At 32.8% G+C, this 25,313-nt stretch overlaps 2 protein-coding genes across 4 annotated transcripts in view; one reads left to right on the forward strand and one right to left on the reverse strand.

The window, feature by feature from the left end:
• LOC111043701 (sporulation-specific protein 15) overlaps positions 1-17,279 on the reverse strand; it is a 32,925-nt gene extending 15,646 nt beyond the window's left edge. Inside the window, exons 1-6 of one of the 3 annotated variants that reach the window (XM_039421565.1) lie at positions 17,143-17,279; positions 5,240-5,500; positions 2,938-3,140; positions 1,819-2,006; positions 1,205-1,311; positions 217-361 (exon numbers count right to left, since the gene is read on the reverse strand). In XM_039421565.1, coding sequence (XP_039277499.1) covers positions 217-361; positions 1,205-1,311; positions 1,819-2,006; positions 2,938-3,140; positions 5,240-5,496 — 900 coding nt within the window. In that variant the 5' untranslated portion in view covers positions 5,497-5,500; positions 17,143-17,279. Of the gene's footprint in view, positions 1-216; positions 362-1,204; positions 1,312-1,818; positions 2,007-2,937; positions 3,141-5,239; positions 5,501-6,117; positions 6,263-17,131 lie in introns of those variants that run through there. The other 2 variants (XM_039421566.1, XM_039421567.1) reach the window with 2 other exon arrangements.
• LOC111043707 (DNA repair protein complementing XP-A cells homolog) lies at positions 6,504-18,097 on the forward strand. The gene is made up of 5 exons (XM_039421568.1): positions 6,504-6,880; positions 9,878-9,989; positions 14,498-14,625; positions 14,872-15,037; positions 17,208-18,097. The coding sequence occupies exons 1-5, from the start codon at positions 6,777-6,779 to the stop codon at positions 17,217-17,219; spliced, it is 522 nt and encodes a 173-aa protein (XP_039277502.1). The 5' UTR covers positions 6,504-6,776; the 3' UTR covers positions 17,220-18,097.
• Positions 18,098-25,313: the final 7,216 nt, after the last annotated feature.

Raw genomic sequence — 25,313 nt, forward strand, 5'->3', positions numbered from 1 at the left:
TTATCAGTTTATCGGCACTGCAGCTATATTTACCCGGTTAATTCGTATTTTGATTAAAACATCAAATGAACTTAAATAGTAACAACTCACTACTCTCGTTGAATAAGCTGATGAAAAGCGTACGGCGTGTGTGTTCATATCGAGTAAGTCTGTAGACAGCTTATGAAAAATATTGATAGAACATGCAACGAATCAATCACAGTATAATATTAATACCTCTTTTGAAGCTTTTTCTTCAAGTTCTCTCTCTCGGTAGGACTTTTCCAAATCATTCAAATTGTGTTGTGAGACACAGATCGATTGATTCACTACTTCCTTTTCAGTTTCGCATTCCGAAAGTATGTTCCTGAGAGTTTCTTCCCTAGAATAATTATAAAGGTTGGTAAAATGAATTAATATATGGCATTGTAAGCTAATATACATAATTTTGAAAGACATTGAGCTTCAGCTTGAAACATAGGATGGAGCGGTGGCGCAAAATCTATATTGATATTGAATATTCTGGGGTTTTATGATTTTATTCAATTGTTTCAAGTTGGCAAACTTTCTTGACATCATTACATGTAATTCAGTTCCCTCTCAATCGAAAGGACTCTTCGAATTCGCCCAAACGTTGCTCCATTATGGAGAGTGAAGAGTGATAGTCTGTATAACAGGAGATGAATATTTTTCCAACTGGGCAAAGCGAGTGGTTCCTGAATCCTAGTAATAATTCTGTTCAGAGATTAAATAATTTATGCAAGAGAAAGCTTTATGGAAAATTCAAACACATTTATAGATTTGGGTTGCTATCAAATTCGCTTGTAACAAGATAAATGAGTATATGCAACACTGTGCAAGAGGTAAATGCAAAAAAATTAGCAGGCCTATTACAGACGCGTTATAACTTATTTGTCTGTATTTGAACCGCAATAAATGTTCTTGGATAAAAAATAATGTTAGATCATCTCATTAGGCCTACACCACGCTATCAACTATTAAGAGTTGAGCTCAACTACTTCTGAATGAAAATTTAGGTTCTATAAAATCTCAATTGCATTTATTTTTCAACTACTCTTTTGAAAAATCTTTTGCGTTAAAAAATCTTTTGTGGGATACTTGAATTGAACCTATAAAATAGTGAGTATTGCATGTTTATAGTGTGAATTTCATCAATTTCAATTCATATATAATAGACAATGTTTGTAATAATAAACTAACTAACCTCTTTTCCAAGTTACATATAAATGATTTTTTGTCATTAACAGCGATTTCTCCATTTTGTGAACGTTTCTTCAAATCTGCTTCAAGATTTTGAAGATTTAATACATTCTGCAAATAAAATTAGATACAATTATTTTCTGCAATTATATTCAAAATTTGATAGAGGATAACCAATTACTAAAAAGAGTTATTAATGTTTTTGTAATTCAAAACATAATATGTTCAAGAGTTTATGAGAAAAAGCATGATTTATAATAATTGGAATAGTTGTTGAATAATAGTGCTGGTTACATATATCACAGATGATTGCAACTTTACAATAATTAACACTAGTTTAACACTTGCTAATATTATCAACACTCTGTTATAAAATATTATGATATTGCAATGATAGTGTCAAAATCTTCAGAATAGATGCTGATATTTTCAACAATTGATAATAACAATAGACCTGATAATAATAATTATCATTATCAACTGGACACAACAGAGTTACTATTTATTTGCACATAAAGGCTACTGGAAATTGGAAATTAAATTGAACATCGCCTACTAAACATTGCCTGTAAAACTTCAAAAATGTGAATAATATGAAGAGATAGGCCTATATGATACCTTTGATTCTTCAGCACACACAAATTCAGTAGTAACAGTAAGTTTTGAGAGCTCCATATATTTTTCAAACGTTACATTCTTCAGACAAGATACTGCTTTATTAACATTTTCAAGATCATATTCACATTGAATAATATCGTTTTGCAACTCAGTTTGGAACTTTTCTTTGCATTGCTTTGAATTTGTTACTGTGAACAGAAATAAAGTCATTATGAAAGCTAAAATATAAATACAAGACTTCAGTAGAAATAACATTCAAACTAATAGATGTGGCTGATAGAAAATTGAGTAATAGTATTAATATTATCATAATAACGAGTGATATGGCTGGCTCAGGTCTGATGCCAGAGTTTTTAGGTTGCACCTGATCAATTTCAGGGTATCAGTCAGACATGACATAACTGTTTGTAGGCAGCCGGGACCGAAACGTGTCCATCCGAAACACGGGAGTGGCCCTAGAAAAATATATTAGAATTCGAACCCAGGCTCTGAATTGTAGTGCCAGCATCTAACCCACTCGTTACAGCCACTCCAATTGAGTAATTACAACTAGAATGTATAATTTTTGAGTGGGCAATATCAGCTTAGCTGAAAATAGTACATGAAGCCTCAATATCCAATTCAAAATCATTCAGTTACAAGCTCTATTGAACCAGTCGTACATTTTCAAAACCCTTCAAGTTCGGCGATTTAACCTATAGCCTTACAGTATAATATAGAAAATATTTCATCACATCAAAACATCGAAAACTATTCCCGTTCCATTTTATGTACAATAGGTACTTGAAGGTATAGCCTTCTTGGGACTATTCAATGTAGAATCTCTACTTAAAACTAAATTTATTATTCAAACATATATTAAGATAATTGATTCGAGTAAATGGTCTCTTATACCGGTACCTCAATATTTGTAACAGTGAAAAAAAAAATACTTCAACTGGTAACTTACTTTTTTCACTTTTTAAGAAACTAAATTTTTGATTTCATGTGAACAAGTGGACTAAAATGAATACTTACATGATATTTATTGAAATAAATTTGTAGATAATCGATAAGTAGTTTCTTCGATGGGACTTTTTAAATAACATATACTTTTTAAAACTTGTAGATTAAACGTACCTTTATCTTTGATGCACATATTTTCCTTTGTTATCTTAGAAGCCAAATTATTGATAGTTTCTTGCAAATTATAATAACCACAAGATATTCCATTGAAAAACGACGACACAATTGAATTCTTTTTTATAAAATTATCGGTAAGGTTGGAAGCAGTGTCAACATTCGCAAACAGTGTTTTGATTGTTAGCATTTCATTCATCAACCTATAATTGTAGAATTAGGATATGAGAAACTGAAAATCAATCAACTGTATAATATGATTAATCGAGCTGCACAACAGATTAGTAATAAAAACATTATTGAGTTACAGATAAGCATCCTATATCAATGACATATTGCAAGAAATCCAATATGAGATTAATTTAACATATTTTCATTGATAACGCTTTAATTGAATCCTTCTCCTGGGAAAGATTTATCACCACCAGAATTGTCAAAGTCATTAAACAGTTTTGAAACTGTTGGATAAGAAGTGTTTGGACAAATAAATAAGCTACCGCTACCCCTACATGGAACACCCTGAATTTTATTGAATCAAAAGTTCATATTGGTTGGTATAGGTATAGAACCCATTTTATAAGCTGAGTAAGTTTTAAGCGCTTAGTATCAGCATCCCTATTCATTTTTCATGTAATTTAATTTAGTAATACATTCCTTAATTTATCATATTTTGTAATTTACGGAAATTTTATGTGAAGAACTAAGCTTAAGTCCTGAAATATTGATTTTTCAGAAACTCGTAAATATAATATGGTCTCAATATGACTGTTCATAGTCTCATCAATAACATGATATACAACGACTGTCTATGTTGTAATGTATATAACATTTTGACTTTGTCTTTGCTTTTATTCATTTATACAATCATTATTTCTAGTATCTTTTTAGACGAAAAAATACCACATACTCAAGTAATGTTTAAAAGTAATAGACTCATCCCATTAATAATATAAGATGGGGGATCGTGACATACAGATATTACTAAATTCTAATAGAATTTTTTTCAAGAGCGGTAAGTTACGTCGAACGGGGTCAATTTGTCCCACCTCACGGAAAAATATTCAAATCCGTTTATCTTCAATCTATGTTATCCGGAATCAATATTCAACATCGCTAGCCGTAGCCCTAATCATTACCAAGGCTCTACAATCTATATTTTGTCGAATCTCGATATATCAGTTGAACTATCGACATAAAACCAATCTGCTTGTGATTTCGCTGTCGGAAAACTACGTATTAGAAAACTTATTCCTAAAAGACATGATATGGGTTAGTACATTTTATTTTTCCCTTTTTATATTTCAATTGGTATATCTATAAAATCCATAGTTGAACTGGTTGGGATTCTGTTACTAGTTAAATACAAGAAAGTCACTTTTAGGTTAAACTTGGGGTGACTTTGTCTCAGTATAAAAATTATTATATTATTTCTTTATTGGATAGAGCAAACAATACAATAGTCAGAAAATAAAATACAGGCTACTGCCTAAAACTTTTTCTATTTCTAAATTTTGTCTTAAATTGTTCAATATGCAGGATTTGATGCAAAATATGATATATTTTTTCTAATAAAACAAAACATCCACCTTGCTTGAAATTAATAGGCTACATTCTGAATATTCATTTTTTGTTGATTCTGCATCTGGAGCCAACATGCTTCGACACTACAAAAGATCTTTGGGCAGTACAAAATTATTATTTTTTCAATAAATAGTTGGTGACTTTTTGAAGTGGATTTCATTCGTTTTAAATGTCATTATTAATTTCAAAGGTTAACCGTTGGTTTCACTTTGTCTATCTCTTGAAAATGAACTTGAATCCACATATTTTCATATTGTTCAGAATATAGAATAATATAGAGATTTGCTCCTACAAATATTGATTGCAAGCTATTTAAACTTCCCAAAATTGGAACAAAGTCACCCCGGTTTACCGTATTTGAACTCCAGATAAAGTAAGATTCAAATGTTTTGTCATGCAGATGATACATAGCCTATTATTCATTAGAGCCTTGGAAAAGTGAGTGAAATCAGTTACCACTTGATAAGATTCTCAAATAAGCCCCTTTGAACATACACCGATAAACGACAGTTAATTTTGAAAGCAAAATCGAGGCCACACTGCCGACCGCTTATCGATGAAGTCAGCAGCCGGCACCGCCACAAGTGCACCTGGCTTGCACCGCCAATTCATACTAACTATATACAAAACAGTGTACAAGAATCATAATAACGTTTACTTTACACTATTCATACTTGAGATTACAATTTTTATAATGATAATGAAACATAATATAAATTACCTTGCATTAATTTGATCGAAGTTATCTTGCTCTCTCACAACTGAGAGTTTCAGAGTTTCTCTTACTTTGAGCAGGTCTTCTTTCTGCTGTTTTTTGGAAGACAAGTCATTTGTTAGAAGATCGTTTTCTTTTTTCAAATCCAATTTAATTCTTTCTAAATTTGATTGTCTGTCAATAATTTTTTTCAATGTAGAACTGAATTCATCCTCGGTTCCAGCATTAGTTTCTGAACGATACTCATATGGTAACTCCATCATACCACTGTAACAAAAGCAGAATTGAAAACGTCTCTTAATGTAAAAATAATACAAGGAAAAAATACCTAATGGTGCATGTTATTAATTTTTACCTTTTAACTTATCTTAATTAAGTATATGGGCCTACTGCACGGTGCAGTAAATTCCGGACATCCCATCATTTACTGAAGAACACCTTTGTTTTTTGTTTTATTTCACTACCGTACCCGACAGTTTGTTCCAATTACTTTTGCCAAAAACTTTGGATTTTTTACCACTCACGCTCCAACTGGTTTCCTGGTTAATCAAACATCCTAACTCACGTTCCAAATCGAACCTAAATAGACGGCTGAGTCAACCTTCCGTGGTCGGCTAAAACTGGGTTTTCGTTTGTGCGTAAATGCCGTCGTCGACCATGACAGGATGAAGATCTCAGCTTGGGTAGAATTTAATTTGTCTAAATAACCTGAAAGATTATGTTCAATTATGTTCTAATGAGGGGAGTTGAGTTTTTACTTTATTATACATTTAAATGACAATATGTTGATATTATTAGAAATGTTTGAATCTTGAATAATAAAATTAATGAAAAGTTTTTTGATCAGCTGTTTTAGCACATTTGAAATTTGGAGATCTACTTACGTGTTTCAGTACCAAATTATTACTATAGATTTTTTACAATTGACAAAAATTTTCACAAAGAAGAATCAATAATAATTCATGAAAGAAAAACTTTTTACTTGAAGTTTACTTTCAAAACACCATTTTGACAATATTTTGAACAACAATGTAAATGTTGCCAACAGGAAATAGAATTTTGCCGGATTGCACCTTAAGAACAATATAAAATCAAAATCGATGAAAAATTTTAATTCAACAATATAAAGAAGAATAAAAAATAAAAAAAATCAACCAAAACAAAATTTATAATCAAATCTGAATTATTAAATCAAGTATTGTTTTATAAATAGAACGCCTTTTGCCCTACTGCGCTTGCGCTATTGTCACTTCTTGACTTCTTGTCAGTTGTCATGTCTGTAGCAAGCAACATGCAACAAAACCATCCATAATCTAAACAAACATTCAATAGAATAGAAAATTATGTTAATTTACTGATATTGTAAAATTGCATTTCGAGTTGAATTGAAAAGTTGTGTAAATTTCTTGATATCAAAAACTGTCTTCTAGTATTCAAATATACGATCTCTAATCTAATACATAATCTGCTTTTTGTAGTTTGCGATAGTTGATGTTGCATTTTTGCATTGATTTGTTATAAATAAATAAGGCAGTAGTTTAAAATGTCTACGTTAACTGAAGATCAAAAAAAATTAATAGAGGAAAATCGACAGAAAGCAATACGAATAAGACAAGCAAAATCAGCTTCAAAAACTTTTCTCAAAAGGTAAGGTAACCTATAAAAATTGTTTGTTGTTCATGAAAAAAGTCAAAAACCGTAATGTAGTAAATTTTTGGTATTACTAAAGGGAAGGTATAAGTTGAACAAGTAGTTGTTCAAATAAATAAATATAAATACAATAATATATATTAGTACTGTACTATTTTATCCCTAGGGTAGCCTCCTATTTATTTCCTACTTCAAGTTATTAGGCTACTAAACATGAGTAGAACTTACGCATCTATCTAAATTTGGAAAAGGATCAGTTTTGGTAAGCCTGTTGTTCCTTTCCCATCATTCATAGTTGAGAATGATATTGTATCATTCTATCAATGTATAAATAGAATAATAAAAAATAACTAGGCCTATTAATAGCCTCAGTTTCTGTTTTTATGATTTAGCTATGAATACCCAGATTTTATGTAACTAATCTATTTAAACTTTTCATTTAGATCATTATGAAATTCAATATTTTAAAGTAAAAGTTTCACATTGAAAGCTAACTTAAATTACAAAGAGAATGAACTATAGTAAGGTCCACGTTATAATGGCAATAGATAGAGATGGAGGAACAGCTTTGCCTATTATCTGCCTTAATTAATTATATTTCTACATCGTCGAAAACATATTTGGCTTTGTTGTGGAGCTAGAAAATGATAGTACTATCTGCTTTATCAAACGATAGACAAGGATAGCAACATCAAAGTTTATCTAATACTGTCATTATAACGTGGACCTCACTATATGAATGGAATTACTATGTAGGGTTCTATAGTGAGGTCCACGTCATAGAAGATACAAGCGGAATTTTTTCTGCTCTTTTATAGAATGCATGGTCTCTTATTGGCGCGCCTCTTCCGCTCGTATAGTTGACCGAGCGAAGTGAGGTCTAAGATTCAAGTCAACGGTTTGGCATTTCTCTTAATGTTTATATGTTGCGCATTTACAGCGAAACGCGGTAATAGATTTTCATGAAATTTGACAGGTATGTTCCTTTTTTTAATTGCGCGTCGACGTAGGCTATATACAAGGTTTTTGGAAATTTTGCATTTCAAGGATAATATAAAAGGAAAAAGGAGCCTCCTTCATACGCCAATATTAGAGTAAAAATCAGACTATAGAATTATTCATCATAAATCAGCTGACAAGTGATTACACAGATGGAGAAGCCAGTCTATTGCTGTATTTCTGTTTACAGAAATACAGTTGTAATAATGCATCCTTTAATCTGTGAACGAGGAGAAAAACTTCCGCTCGTAGTCAAGGTCTGAAGCTAAGTGGGAGAATTTAGAATTGAAACCTATAATTTAAATCAATAGAAAAGGTTGAGTTCAAATATATATTACATTGTTTATGGATTAACTGAACAAACATTTTTATTTCTATTACTGTAATTTTTGTTGACTATTAGATATTAAAATAGTCAAGTATTATTATAGTAAAATTTGACGTAGAGTCAAATGAAACCGGTAACTTTTACAGCAATTTCACTTCATCAAATAATTCAAACGAGCAGATTGAGTATTGATACATTCAAACGAGCATTGATACATTAAATCACGCCAAATTCCTATGCATATTGATAAATAAAAATTGGGCCGGTCAATTTCACCCGGATGCCCTCTATCTACGTATCCAAAATAATATGGAATATATCTGACGAAGGCACCGCTTTTGTGGTCTATCATTTGCTCTTTGCTTCGCATCTAACATATGTCATAACTGTCTGGGGATCCTCAGCTCAAGAAAAACTGGTGAGGATACTACGGGTACCTATAATAGAGGACCATGTGAAACATTTTGAGAGTTGACATGATTGAGCACTGTACGACCCTCTTCGTAAAATACAAAATCCTTACTGTTGTATAATTGTTCCACCTGGAATCTATCGTATCATTCAGGTAAACTCAAATGCTCAGATCAGATAAACACATTAATGAAACGAGGAATAAACCAGACTCCAGCGAAATACAACAGACCAAACCATCTGCCGTTAAGAAAAAGAGGATATTCAAAATGCTTTCATTAAGAACCTGAAACGTTCCCTGAGCACGATACCGTACTGTAGTTTAGACGAATTTGTGGAGGAACACACCTACGTGATACTATAGACAAAGATTGAACGCCTCCAACTGAAGGGAGGATGAAGCGGTCAAATCCCGCAGCCCTGGCTGCTGGCCAAGACTACTAGTAAAAGTAAAATGTTTCCTACTTCATTAATTGTTAATATATTTTTAAAATATACTATTTGTTGTATTATTGTAAGGATTTTATTTGGCGATTAATAAGTACTTCAAACGACTGAATTCTGTTGAATAATCTTGACTAAAAATGTGTAATTTGGACTGGTTTCACACTTTTATATGAGTACTCTATGAAGAATCCTGATACGAAATCCAACTTTTTTTTAAATCCAAATTTTTAGTGATAACCCCGGAAACGATATAATTCAATATCAGTGGGCTATTTAACACTTTTTCTCCAACTTGATTTTACCTAAACATTATTTTTAATAAATAACAACCCATAACTTCAAGTCAAAATTTTGAAGCCGCGAATACATAACTTCAATTCCGACTAGATGGCTAGTATAATATTTGGCTTATATAAGACCTTTGAGTGGAAATGAAAGGTCAAATATAAAAAATACAACTAGATCGATCCTACATATGACTGTAGGCCCTAATAGTACTCTTGAGACCTCATTATTCACATTTGTGAAGTGAAAATGTAGCGGGTCTAGTCGTTGCGATCTTGTGATGGATGTTATTTCCTATCTATAAGAAGCATTTCCTTGTTATTATTCAACAATTGACTTAACATAATGAATATACTTATCTATTCAAATGGGGGAACTCTGATACATAGCACGGGCATATAATTTTGATGAAAAATAGTTCAAACAAAGCATGTTGGAGTATAGGTTTTTTGTTATTGATACCGTATTTCTTTTTAGCACTAGTTTTAATATCTATTTTGATGAACTTGTTTCGTATTTCTCAGCTCGGGTGTTGTGGAGATGATTGAAAACAAAACAATATGCGTCCAAGGAAACAAGTACCGTGACTCAGGTGGTGGATTTCTTATTGAAGAAGGTGAAAGTGAGGCTAAAAAGGTAAACATAAAATTAAAGGTCCATTACCTATACTTTTACCCGTTTCCTTGCCCTCACACCGTAGTTGAGGAAACACTTGCTCTCCAAAAGAAATTCAAATACCCCGAGCTCAAGATTTTTTTAAATATGGAAATAGTGGTTCTGTTTATTGTTGATTCAAAATCTTAATCCCTAATCACTTCGATTCAGAAACATAAGATTCTAGAATTTTGAAACAGAAGGATCTGACAAGAATCCGACACAAACAACTTGGATCATAACAAGTCAAGATAGCTGTAGTAGCTCAGTTAGGGCAAACATCATATATTGGTTTCAAATGAAATTTCAGTCATCGTTTAGACGTCGTAGCGGTAGCATGTCGAGAGCATTGTAGTGTTAATAGAATAGGGTAGTATAGTGGTAGTAAAAATAGTTATATTTCGATAGTTCCGTATCTGCGCCTTAGTGGAATTAGGCCTCCGCGAAATTGCCGAAAAGTGCGAAATTGCGGTACGCGAGTGCGCGTTCGAGCGTCCCGGTTAGGCCGGCCAGTCAATGTTCGCGACACAATCGTTTTGCTGAATAATGAATAAACATTTCAAATTCAACATAATTTTCGTTCGTCAGACCTTCAAAATTTATGATTCCCGAGTTTGAAGAAGAGGCAACAGAAGAAGAAGAAGTCAAAGCGAATGAAGAAAAAAATGGTCGATACTGGCTATAAGTGGCATTCTTACGAAAATAAGCAGTCTCGACCCATCAGAGTGATGGTAAAGAAACTACATCATTCATGTAGTCCAGATACCATACTTGATGATATGAAGAATCAAGGCTATCAAGTCCTGGAAGTGGTAAATGAACACAAATGGAAGACAAAGGAACCATTTGACATGTTCCTGGTATCCTTTAGCTGCGAGGAAGATATCAAAAAATATTTGGATTTAAAACGGTTCTTGGATGTAAGGTGGAAATTGAAAATATAAGAAAGGCAAAGCTGATAGCCCAGTGCAAGCGTTGCCAGGCTTACGGTCACACCCAACGTTACTGCAACATGGAACAAGAATGCGTGAAATGTGGATCAAAGCATCTAAGTAGAGACAGCCAAAAATCCAATGATGTCCTACCAAAATGTGTCCATTGTGGAGAAGCTCACCCTGCAAGTTACAGGGGGTGTACTGTAGCTATTGAACTGCAGAAAATCAGAAATGTGGCTCAAAAAAGGAAGACAAACACTCCCAAGAGCTCAATCAGTCAAAATCCAACTACAAAACTTTGAGATAAAAATACTAAGCAGGTAGAAATTCGTGTGCCTACTCTGAGAAGAAGAACATTTGCACAGACTGTTTTCTGAAACAATGGCTCTAATTCGAATAGCTGTCAGTTCGATAATATGGAGGGAGATATTAATCAGGTGCTGAAGCTCATTTTACATAAGTTAGACAAGCAAGAAAAAAGTATCTTCTATCTTCAAAGCCGTTTTGAGAGGTTGGATAAAAATTGTTCTTCTGAATTGTAATGCTGAATACACTTAGAATAGTTGAATGGGCTCCTTAATCGGCAACAAGAATTAGAAGCAGTTTTAAAATTAGAAAAGACAGATATTTGTTTAGTTTCAGAAACTCATTTCACTAAACAATCTTACATTAGAATCAGAGGATATAAGACTTATCATGCCATACATCCCAGTAATTCGGCGCGAGATGGAAGTGCTATCATCAAGGATAGTATTAAACATCATGAATAAATTAAATATGAGTCAGAAAGAGTGCAATTAACTAGTGTAGCTGTTCAAACAAGAACTTATAAGTTAGTTGTGGCTGCTATCTACTGCCCACCCAGACATTCCATACGAAAAGGAGAATACATAGCTTTATTTGAGATGTTGGGTACAAAATTCATTCTTGTAGGTGATTTTAATGCAAAACACGTTTTTTGTGGGTCACGTTTAACAACCACGAAAGGCAGAGAGCTCTATAAGGCTATTACGGAGTACAGTTTTGAGGCCATTTCTACTGGAAAACTAACCTACTGGCCCTCAGATATGCAAAAAATTCCAGACCTTATAGATTTTTCTTAATTAAAAATGTGAGTTTCAACTACTTGAGTATTGAGGAAAGTTTTGACCTTGATTCTGACCATTCTCCAATTCTTCCACAGCTGAAACTATAATACAAAAGCAAAATGAACGGCCAGTGCTTGTTAATACCCGTACAGACTGGGAAGGATTTCAACAGATGCTGGAAGAAAAAATAATCCTTGATGTACCATTGAGAAGCATGGAACAGCTTGATGGAGAACTGGAAAAATTTGTCATTGACGTGCAACAGGCAGCCTGGTGGAACACCCCACAACTAAGAAGAAGAACTGTAGGAAATAGCTACCCAACAGAAGTGAGGGAAATGATAGCTGAAAAAAAGGAGAGCTAGGAAAAAATGGCAACAAACAAGAACTTCACAAGATAAAAGGCAACTTAATCATTTAACTCAACAGCTCAGAAGAGAAATCCAAAAAATTAAGAATGAATTAATGAATCATCTGAGAAATCTAACAGAAGATGAAAGCACCGACTACTCTCTCTGGAAGACAGCCAGGAAATTTAAAAGACCCATTCAGCATGCACCACCAATCAGGAAACAGGATGGCTCATGGGCTAGAAGCAATACAGAAAAAGTTCATGCATTTGCTGATCATCTGGTAAACACATTTCAACCACACAATCATGATGAGCTAGAAATTGAAGAAGATTTTATTCAGGAGAGCGAAGAGTTTAGACATGTTACACTGGATGAAGTAGAGAAAGAAATAAAAAAATTAAATACAAAAAAGCACCAGGATTTGATTCAATAACAGGAGTAGTATTGAAGAATTTACCAAGGAAATCTATAGTGAAATTAACTAATATTATAAATGCCGTTTTTAGACTCAAATATGTTCCTTGCATGTGGAAGGTAGCTGAGGTGATAATGATCCCAAAACCTGGAAAATAGCCCCTCAACATCTCATCATACCGGCCAATATCTTTGCTTCCAGTAATGTCAAAACTTTTTGAAAGAATATTGATGAAAAGTCTGACTCCGATTATTGAAAGAAAAAATTGATACCAGATCATAAATTTGGCTTCAGGAAAAAACATCCAACAATTGATCAGGTACACAGGATTGTAAATATAATAGAAAGGTCGTTGGAAGAGAATAAAGTTCGCTCTGCACATCTCTGGATGTGAGTCAAGCTTTTGATAGAGTCTGGCATGAAGGACTAATTAATAAGTTGAAAAAATTACTTCCAAAGCAATTCACAGACATCTTACATTTATATTTAACTGGACGATACTTCAGAGTGAAACTTGAAGATGCTTATTCTGGACTAGGAGAAATAAAAGCAGGAGTACCACAAGGGAGTGTTTTGGGGCCGATTCTGTCTTCTGTTTACAAGTGATCTACCATGTCTCGAGAATAATACAATAGCAACATTTGCCGACGACACAGCAATATTAGCTATAGATGACAAGATTGAAAGTGCCACAGCAAAACTTCAAAGATCTCTCAGAAAAATTGAAGACTGGACAACAAAATGGAAGATTAAACTCCATTTAAGAAATGAAGCAAAATCAGTTCATATCAATTTCACCAACAAGAGGGCTCAACCCATACCAATAACCATTAACAATCAAATAGTACCATTTGCCAATGATGCCAGGTACCTAGGTATGACCTTAGATGCAAAGCTTCGCTGGAAGGTCCATGTTAAGAAGAAGAGAGAAGAGCTGGGAATAAAATACAAGAGACTCTGGTGGCTGATTGGAAGAAACTCCATCCTGGCAATTCCAAACAAAGTACTCCTGTAAAAAAAGATTCCAAAGCCAGTATGGACGTATGGTATACAACTTGGGGGGTGTACCAAAGACATAACATCAAAGTAACATCAAAGTCATACAACGCTTCCAAAACAAGGTGCTGAGAAACATTGCTGATGCTCCTTGGTACGTCAGAAACAGCGACCTACACAAGGACCTGCAAGTCGACTTGGTATGCAGCGAAATCCAGAGACATGCAGGGAAACACGAAGCCCGACTCCACCAACACGACAACATCGAAGCAATCCAGCTGCTGGAAAATGAAGGATTGGTGAGGAGGCTGAAAAGGAAGAAGCCATTTGAACTGGTCTAGTGCTGATTCAAGTGTCTTGTGTCCAGTGAAAAGCAGAGCAGTGGAAATGAGTAAACCCCACCTGTGTAGTACAGTCATAAGCAGTGTACTAATAATATTAGAATTTGAATAGGATACCCTATGGAGGATTCTCTTGTATGAAGTATTCATTAGTTTTATAGGACAAAAAAAAGTTGCTCATCAGTCCCTAGACTAGATAGCAATCTATCGTTGAATAAAAAATAGTGAAATTTCAGCTATTTCTTAAATTGTGATAGAAGTTTCTTGTTTGGTTTCGTGATTGGAAGTGAATTAATCAGATAAATTTAAAATTCTAGTTTATACATTTCATTTTACTTAGAATGTGCTCTTGGTGTTTCACAGAGAAAAGTTGAAGAGATGCCTGAACCTCTTAAGGATTCAGACCGGCTCAATTGCGAAGAGTGCAATGAAAAGTTTGGAGCATCTTTTCTTCTGCAGAATTTCAACTATCCTGTTTGTGACAATTGCAGGTAACTAATTTAGATGAATAAAGGATAAGAATATTATAAATCAATTAGTGTTTCGCAACCCTTTATAATATGGAATTTCAATTTCCCAATAATTATAACTTTACTTCAATGATTATTTGCTTGGAAACTTATTTTCCGAAGCAACAAGTTACAAGTATTCAAATGAAATAGGTAGAAGTAAATTAGGTATTTTTATATGTATAAATTATTTTTATTTTCGAATTTAACTTTAATGACATGTTTCAGGGATAATGAGGAAAGGCATAGCTTAATTACCAGAACTGATGCAAAAAATGAATTCTTCCTCAAAGATTGCGACTTGGATAAAAGAGAGCCAATTCTCAAGTTTATTCTACGAAAGAATCCTCATAACTCGCATTGGGGTGACATGAAGCTATATCTACGCCTACAGGTATATCATAGTCTTTCAATTGTAGGCCTACCCCTGTTGTTCCTTTCCCAATCATTTATAGTTGAGTTGAGAATGATATTGTATCTATCAATGTATAAATACATAATATTCAATACGTTGATAGATTTAATTTAATAAGTTTTATACGTCTATACTTTTCTATAGGATGCGATCATTAATTGAACAATCATTTAGTGTTTTACATTCAAACATTACAATTGATTCCGGAAATTTAATAATTAATGAGGAACAGTAATGGTAGTTTAAAGATAAGGAAGTTATTGGGTTATGCGGTATCATACTGACTTGGAAAAATCTATCCATTCTTACATCCATGACACTTGAAACGTGAGAGTGATTTGCTCCTTAACAAGTGGCTTTCACAGCTTAATTTGGATTCGAAATGTTTGGCGGACAGGACTACAGAAAAACAAAGATTATGCCAAGTCAACATTATTTAGGGATTCGTTACTAAATGCAACTGAAGATAGATACAGTCAGTGGAAAATCTAACACTATCCTTTTACCTATGGTAATAGGGCAAGGAAAGTAATAAAACATGCACATAATAGCAACGCTGAATTTTGTCTTGGCGAGAAGTGTGCATACAAATTGTCTTAATATGAAGGATACACTGACGATCGTTAGTTTTACAAACATCTCACTGTATGATATGATAATCATGAGAAAATCAAGCTTGTTGAAGTTAAAAGAAGAGAATTAGCTAGAGAATTGCAGTGGGGGTAAATTTCTTCTTAGGAACAATGTAAAAAATCGTAATATCGTTGAGGAACATCAATGATATCATTCAATTTTATTATTCATTTGACCGTTTATTAGTCCAGTCAAGGAAGGGTTATAGAGGGAAAAATTTGGAAGACAATTTTTGACCCCGCAGTTCTTCTGTTTAGGGTTATAAGGAGGTAAACATATCAAAAGTCTCCACCCCTAATCCTTGTGTTAAGGGGGTGGGGGTGGTTCAAAGGTACCATTTTTTGGTTTCTCGCATATAACACGAAAACTATGTATCCTATGGACATGGCTGTTAAATACAAAATTAAAGCTTACATAATTTCCAAAAACTTTCATCCCAAAACTTTTTCTATATCCTCTCTAATTTTCGAGTTATCCGCTCTTAAAGGTGTGACATTTTAAAAAAAATCACGTTTGCCTCCAACTTTTTTCTATTTTTGCTCTTATAACTTTTTAAAACTCTATGGGAAAATCCATTCTGATTATGAGCTTATAGAGCATTGAATGCTCCTCAATTTGATGTATAATTTCACACTTTTACGCATTTCCCTACAACTGTTGCAGCAGCTTTAGTGTTGAGTGTGAAAACTCCAGTTTTGCAACAATAGACCAATTAACAAAGGCATTTAGAGGAAATGTTTTGAGCACAATTTTTTACTTTGCTGCTTTGTTGAGACTAGTTAGGAGGAGAACATATCAAAAAGTCCCCATTCCTAACTCATGAGCTAAGGGGATGAGGGTGGTTTAAAAGTTGCATTTTTCAGCTTATTCCTTCCACGGTCATATCTTGAGAACAATGCGTTGAACCAAAATAACGTACTATTCCAAAATAAAGCTTGATAAATTCTCTACACATTTTGTTGAGTGGAATTTTGTGATATTACTAACAGTTCCTGAGATATTCGCTCTTGAAGGTGTGTAATTGTTAAAATAACGCTAGCTGTCAACCCTCTATTATCTGTTTTATTGCATTAAATCTTATAAGTAAATTGAATGAAATGTTATTTCAAGTTTAGAAATGTTGACAAATAAAATAAAACAACCAATTTTGTTGTTTCATCCTGATTACATACTTGAATCCTCTCGACTCATTTCTCTCACTTTGCAAGCAGGTATACAAGTATTGCAAGAGTTTATTCCATTTGTGTCATTGATGTATACACTATAAGATATAAATTATATTGTAATAAATATTATCAATTTTTCATTTCTATTAAGATGTCACTCTGCTTATTTGATCACAAATACAATGTATTCAGTTATTATGACCAATAAGTAATGTACAATATAATAACCATTTATTTTATTATTTATATACATTGTTGGCTATTTTTGTGTCACCTTTTACTTACGATTATCCTTGTATTAAACGATTCACAGTTTATTATCGATTTATCAATCTTGTCTTGTTGAACAGCTCTGCGTATGAATGTGAGAAGCTCGCTGTATGATCGAACCACAAAAGCGTCTCATGAACACGAATTCGGGCCTGAAACTTATAATGAAGAAGATGATACTTATAATCGTACGTGTTTAACCTGTGATTATAATGAAACTTTTGAGAAAATGTAACTTATTAAAATTACATCACAAACTATAGTTGCTGCTGTGCTCAACTCTAAAGATTTAGGTATAATTCTATCATCTCTGATCTTGCAATGTAGGCTAAATCATTAGCAAATATATAGTTTTAACAGTGATTCAGTACAAATTAGTTTACATATGCTAAGCATCTGCAGTTTAGAGTTTAATCATCAGTCTGATTGTTCAATCGCCCTTGTGAAGTATCCAGTACTGAAATAGTACAAATACGAGTATATCTTGCGTTGTCTGTGTTTCTTTTAAAATTAAATCATCAATCTCATAATCGAATCGCTATTGCAATATTAGTATATAATTTAATATATTTTTAAATCACAACTTGTATTTCTTCTTTTCGTCAAATAATATCTAACTCTTACTGAGCATTCAAGTATTATTAAACTGTATTTTCAGCAAAACTCAGATCATAATGGGTTTTTCTGCTTCAAGTAATATTCAAAAATTAAAATATTTATGTTGGAAAATGTTCAATACCATTTTTATGTATTTTCGTAGTACTAATTTGATATGGAATGTATTGTTGATTCAATTTATTAAAAATAAACAACTTTACTACAATGTTATTAATCTTGATATTAGTGTTTCAGTCATCTTTATCCAGTGATATTACTCTTGATTAACTGATATTGCCCAGTATTGTTTTCTATTGTCATTTTATAAATAAGTATGAACTATTCGATTAATAAAACTTATATTTTTCAAGCATTTACTCTCTGCTTCATCCGTTATTTTTATTTTTCAAATCTCAGCTCAGCTGGTTTGCACCCTTTGCACATTATCCCTTTTACAATCCATATAAGAACTAACCCTCTTGAGTATGCATGCTATGCTAGGTAGCTTAATGGTTTATTATAAGAAATTTATTATATTCTGTTGAAATCTGTGACTGATTATTTTTTTATAATTACCATAATGAAATTATAAGAAGCCTTAATTTTATGTAAAATAATCTATAACAACCATAGATTAAAATAAGGTCACATCCTGAGAATTAAATTCTAGAGAAATTTTTTCCAGTCAACAAATTGTCTAAAATTCAGCCGAACCTAACTTATAGAAATATAGGATCCGCCTCGGGAAACTGATGTTTTACAAACGAGCAACAGTCCACTATTATTGGTAAAGAAATTATTTGTTTATGAAATCAAAACTTGTACAATGGCCGAAGTGGATTAGTGATATAGAAAAAAATCGTCAACTATTAGAGGCTAACTTTAGAAAGCTCCACATTTTTTTCAGCGTGAAAATGAACACTATATCTAAACGATATCAGAGTTCGTATAAAATATATTCGGTAACTCGAATTCATAGTCCAGTCAAGGAAAGGTTATAGAGGGAAAATTTTGGAAGACAATTTTTGACCCCGCAGTTCTGTTTAGGAGTTCTGTAAGGAGGTAAACATATCAAAAGTCCCCACCCCTACCCCCTGTGCTAAGGGGGTGGGGGTGGTTTTAAAATACCATTTTTTGGTTTCTCGCATAAAAATCAAAAACTATGTCTATGGACTTGACTGTCATATAACAAATTAAAGATTACATAATTTCCTACAATATTCATTCTACAACTTTTTGATATCTCCTCTAGTTTTCGAGATATCCGCTTTTGAAGGTGTGACATTTTTGAAAAAAAAAAACACGTTTGCCACCAACTTTTTTCTATTTTTGCTCTTATAACTTTTCAAAAATCCATGCTGATTATGAGCTTATAGAGCATTAAATTCTCTTCATTCAATTTGATGTATAATTTCACACTTGTACGAATTTCCCTACACCTTTTTTAGCAGCTTTAATGTTGAGTGTGAAATCCCCATTATTGCAACAATAGACTAATTGACAAAGGAATTTGGAGGGAATGTTTTAAACACAATTTTTGACTTTGTAGCTTTGTTGAGACTAGTTGAGAGGAGAACATATTAAAATTTCCCATTCCTAACTCATGTGCTAAGGGGATGAGGGTGGTTTAAAAGTTGCATTTTTCAGCGTTTTGCTTCCACGATCATATCTTGAGAACAATGCGTTCAACCGATATAATTAACCTTTCAAAAATGAAGCTTGATAAATTCTCTACACTTTTTGTTCAGTGGAATTTTGTGATACTCCCAACAGTTGCCGAGATATTCGCTCTTGGAGGTGTGTAATTGTTAAAATAACAGGTTTTTATCCAATGTTTTGCTCTTTCAGGGCTTTTAACTCTCCAACAATGCATCATAGAAACTGATGCTTATCTTAAGTTTGTAGAGCATTGAATTCTCTTTGAAATGATGTATTTTTCCACTATTCCAAGTATTCCTTTCATTGCTATAGCAGCTTCAATGTAGGGGGTGAAATTTTCATTGCTGCAACAAGTGTCGAAAAAATGTTGTTGGAATAAGATAAATCTTTCGGATATTGTTGTATGATCATTTTGGAGCTTCTAGTTGGCTTAATTGATCCGATATCCTCGACATTATTGGAATAATTACAGACGATTTCTTGAAAATCGACATATTTTTGCCGCCATATTGTTTTTTTATGATGACAAAAATTTTTGTGATTGAGACACACTCTTTTCACACATCATTACAAAGAAATTGATACCATTACCAAGTCTGTATACCTTCAAGGAGTCATGAGTTAAACGATTTTCTAATTGTTGGGATAGGCATATTTGGTAGAAAAAGCGTTTTTTTCCGCTGCAAACAGTACTTTTCTCTTTTTTCCGATGACGCTCCAGCCGTGAAATATGGACTTACAGCCTCCAACCAGATGTCATTTTGAAGCTTTGGAAATATTCTAAAACACTGTACCAATAACATTAGTGTATTTCTACTGCGAATAAATTTACAGGTTGGAAAGTGAAATATTGTCCCCGAAAAATGTAAGTTTCAAGTTTTTTGAAGTTGAATAAATCATGAAAAGAGTGGTCAAAATAAGACGTTTCTCTCGGACATAATAGTTTGGTTAATTCTAAACACTTTGGTGATGTAACCAATCCGATATCTCTTACAATAACGGAATAGCAAGCGATATAAAGAATTCTGTCAATAATGACCGCCATCTTGAATTCTTCAATGATGTCGAATATTTTCATTTTGTTTCCATCATCAATATTCTTATTCGACTTGTTGTAACGAAGAGATTGAGACCATTTGCAAGTCTCTATCTTGAAGTAGTCATGAAAAATCGATTTTATAGTTCTAGCTTGTTACCTCATGCGTATGGAAAACGCACCAGAAATCATGCAGGGTTTTCTTTGGAGGGCGCTGGAGAACTCATTTTCCGACGACGTACATCGCATTAAGATATATCGTTTCAAAGTTTAAAAAGCGTTCTAAATTTCATAGATTTGAAATTTCTCTGTATCTCTTGCACAAAAAAGGTAATGGAATGAAATATGAAAAAAAATAGAAAAAACGTTTTTTGGGGCTTTTGAAGGTTATAACTACAAAAATTTGTATTTTTGAGGAAAATTTTTTTGAACATAAATTGTAGAAGAAGGTTTTTAAAATATTTTTGTCTAAAAAACGGTTGAATATCTTGAACGGTTATTGAAATACAAGCGATATAGCAAACCCCCGAAAATTTTGGCGGCCATACTGTTTCCGAGGTGTTTGCCTGTGATTTCGACATATCATCATCACGATCCTTATTATGCTAAACCTAACGAAGAAATTGAGACATCTTCCACGGCTGTTACCAAAAAATCCACGGAGTGCCTTATTCATGACATATGCGCCCGGACTATAATTTGTTTTCGCCACACTGCACAGAAAGCAGCTGTTTTCCAGTCCCTACGTAGATCTGAAAGACATTGTTTGCAGACGACTCTCGTCTGACGTCAGAAAAGGGTTTCTTTTCCGGTCTAGGCCAGAAAGTGGTCACTTTCCAGCCGCTCATTGAAGTCCGTAGTTAATAAGTCATACGCTAGATCGGGCGAGTGTCCACTTTCTTCATCAGCTGAAGTCGCCATGATTTCAGTTCGAGTTTCCAATCAAACTAATTCAGCATTAGCTTCGCAACCAGTTTTATTCAATTATTTATTGTTGATTAGTGCATTCCAAATTTTCAAAAATGCTTGAAGATGACGACGCCCGTGATATTCCAAGTGAAATTTTAAAAGAATGAAATCCTGACTGCAAATCTTCTGCCACTAAAATCAAGAGATAGGGACGATAACAAGTATTCTTTATTTTGTATTCTTTATTTATTTTGTCAGCAATACCTGTAGTGTGGCGAAAAATATCGTTCGCACCGCACGGGCAAAAATGTTTTTCCGGCTCTCAATCTTTTCTAGTCCTCGGCCTACGGCCTCGGACTTGAAAACCGATTTCGAGCCGGAAAAATCTCATTTTCTGCTCTAGGTGCGAAATATACTGTTTATTTTGGGTTTAAGCCACCAGGTGATTAAATTCAATTAAAGCTTTTAAGGTGTATTTTCGTTTGTGTGTAAACTTCCTCAGTCGACGACGACAAGCATTGTTGACATTCATATTGTCCAAATTTCAAGTGTGCTAAAACAGCTGATCAAATAACTTTTCATTATTAATTTATGTTCATTATTCAAGAATCAAAAAAATTCTAATAATATCAACATATTGCCATTTAAAAGTATAAACTCAACCTCCCCCATTGAAACATATTTATTAATTGAACATAATCGTTTAGGTTAATTGATAGTCCAGGCAATGACTGGATGCTCTATGACTATGAATACTCAAAAAAGGGTATAGAGGGAAAATTTTGGAAGACAATTTTTGACCCCGCAGTTCTGTTTAGGGTAGTAAGGAGGTAAACATATCAAAAGTCCCCACCCCTACCCCTGTGCTAAGGGGGTGGGGGTGGTTTTAAAATACCATTTTTTGGTTTCTCGCATAAAACTCAAAAACTATGTATCTTAAGTACTTGACTGTCATATAACAAATTAAAGATTACATAATTTCCTACAATATTCATTCTACAAATTTTTCGATATCTCCTCGATATCATCCTTATTATGCTAGACGACCTAACGAAGAAATTGAGACATCTCCCACGTCTGTTACTCAAAAATGACCTCGGAATGACATTTGCGCCCGGACTATTAAAACAAACGACACTTGATACGGAATTAATACAGTTTAAAATGAAATTTAGTTACTGTGCAAACGGCCCTTAATGGGACAAAAGAATTAGAACATTTTAAAATCGGACTTTCCTTATTAATTTCTTGGAGACCTGACTTTATGGTTGATCGTTGATTGTAAGGTTATTGAAAAAATTATTCTATCCAAGAATAAAATTCAGAAGTCTGAATATAAAATCATTACTCAAATTTGTTTGCTGAGAGTGATGCCCAAATGAGTTCTAGGCTTGTGTGTGAGTAATGAAGTGGATGATAATGAGAGGTAAATGGACCTATATGAGCTACAACCGATTTCTTACTTTAAATAAGCCAACAAAATAAAAACAATCAACATTTTTATTTTTTACAAATTATTAATGTTTCAACTTTTTTATTCAACAGATAGAAATTTATGAGAAATTGCATTGCATTATTCGTTCAAATGCTAAGGAATAATTAATATTTATTGAAAAATAATTTCAAATCATTTAAAAATTAATTATTATTTTCAACTTAACTTGTTTTTACAGCATTTTTTAAACGTTTTATACTAATTTTTTAATTCTTTTTAGAGGTACCTACATTATATAATTATTTTCAAGTGTACAATATAATGTATATAAGTTCTAGACAGGAATCGCAATCCCTATGGAAGGATGATCCCTGTTATGTAACAAAACTTATCGATAAAATGGTCAGTGATATAACAAGAGCGAAGTATTTCCCAGTTTTGTTATCAACTTAGTCACCCTATTCCCCAAAGTAATATGATTGCAGCGAGGAGGATTGATTTTCACACTGAATTTAATTTTCCTTTTCTCATTGAAATATGAGACCCACTTCTTGTTCGAGAAGACCATCGGTCACATTCAATCACATCTTGCAAAGACACCAGCTTTGATATATTAATTCACTTTCGCACGCTCCTGAATAATAATTATTATTATTACGATTCTTATAACAGCTTATTTTATTCTCGATTTTTTCATATCTAAAAAGGTTTTATATTTTTTAATTGGTCGATTCCATGAATATAAATTGAGTTAAGTATATTCTTCAACTTCAGAAAATTGAGAACTGTACTTATAATTTTATAAAAATCAAACATTTTAAAAAACTGGAGTTTTGTCTAGAAATATCACAAATTCCTGATATTTCTAGACAACATCCCAGTGTTTCATTATGTATAAATATCACTACACTTTATCAACAACAGTTTATCAAACATTTTATTCACCGTATTCATGATATTCAAAATTTTTGTCATCTAATTTTATTATCCGTAATGATTTAATGTAGTTAGCGCGGAAATTCAGTTTTATTCAAGTGATAAATCAATTTATAGGAAAAACAGGTACTGTATAAATAAGTATTTCTTCTGGTTAGTAATTAAATTGTGGAGAGATTCCAATTCCCTGATCTAAAATGGAAAATGATAACTTTCGTAAAGCCAATAGTGATGATAGGCAATAATATGTGTATAGATCGCTATCACTATGTGAATTGTTATAAATATTTATCTTTAAATTGTATCGAAAATTAAAAGAATCAGTCATCAGTTAAACGCATCTATCAGCTAAGTGGGACTTATAATTTCATAAAGTTCATCTCATTCTAGAGTTGTTTGAGTAATTTATATAAACAATATTTATTTGAGTTTTGAGAATTGTCCAATTCTCCCATAGCTTTATATTTTATCCACTATAATGAACAATAGATTATTCCCTATATTCGCGTTCATAAAAATAAAAAGCTTTAGTTAATCGTATTTTATATTTTTATTTTATAATCTGTTTTTTATCATATTTTCTATTTGGACAAATTAGGTACCTATTCAATGGGAGTATTTGCAGTGATTGATGTAATATGATAGTACCGGTAATGGAAGTTTGATAAATAAATTTACCGGATTAAGCCTACTTTATTAGTTTTTAGGTGGTATTAAGTAATAATAGTTGATTTGATAGATGAGTTAATTTGAAGTAGGTTTCGAACTTAATGCTCACTCATATCATTATGCAGCAGCCATGCAAGTACGGTAGGCCTGCGGTACAGTTATAATGCCTGTATGTGTGTTTCATTAGACCAATTTGAACGTGATTCTTGGCTTATTATAATACCACGTTTAAAAGTTGGCATAACATTATATTTTTAAATTCTCTAAACAGCTTATAGCATTGGCTAAGTAAACGGTTTTGTTTGACTAGAAGAATCATCAAATTTGAGACGATATATTCATGTCAAAATCTTTGGTTACTAAGATTCATTAATCATCACCAAAGGCTTTCAAGTTTGTTACCGTATTGAAAAAAACTTGTTTATTCTCGTATTACGCTTGACTTGTTTAAGAAAAAGATAATATGCTTTCAGTGACAAGAACTGATGGAAATACAGTTTTAAAATTATTTCCTCATAGTTGCTTTTTTAAGCTAATGGATAGCATTTATTATTTCATTTCACTTAAATCATTGATGCACTACGTTCTAGGCATAAAAATATTCAGAATCAATTGAAAAGTAGTGATGAATGATTTATCTTTAGCTAAATGGATAAGAACTGCTTCAAGTTGGATTCTCTCATATCAGTTTTAGTGAAAGTATCAGTTAAAGTGGAAATATTATTTCCATTAGCTCTAATGGGACTATTCCTGCCCAATCCGGCCGACTGATTATGGATATTGCTATTAGAGCTCATGTGAATATGCTCACTGTACTGGACTGGACACGTTCATTCATACTGAAAGTTGCAAATCCGCCTTTATATGTAAAACTAGCCTATTCAATATAATAATACTTGATGAACAAGAGGCTGAATAATATTGTTTTTATCTCAATCGTTAGGT

Source organism: Nilaparvata lugens, chromosome 2, assembly GCF_014356525.2.
Source record: "Nilaparvata lugens isolate BPH chromosome 2, ASM1435652v1, whole genome shotgun sequence".
Classification (NCBI taxonomy): Eukaryota; Metazoa; Arthropoda; class Insecta; order Hemiptera; family Delphacidae; genus Nilaparvata; species Nilaparvata lugens.

Excerpts from the sequence above, each read along its gene's own strand:
- LOC111043707 (XM_039421568.1), top strand. The coding sequence starts at position 6,777 with ATGTCTACGTTAACTGAAGATCAAAAAAAATTAATAGAGGAAAATCGA. Across the intron at positions 6,881-9,877 it reads TCAAAAACTTTTCTCAAAAG|CTCGGGTGTTGTGGAGATGA; the intron begins GTAAGGTAACCT and ends CGTATTTCTCAG. Across the intron at positions 14,626-14,871 it reads CCTGTTTGTGACAATTGCAG|GGATAATGAGGAAAGGCATA; the intron begins GTAACTAATTTA and ends GACATGTTTCAG.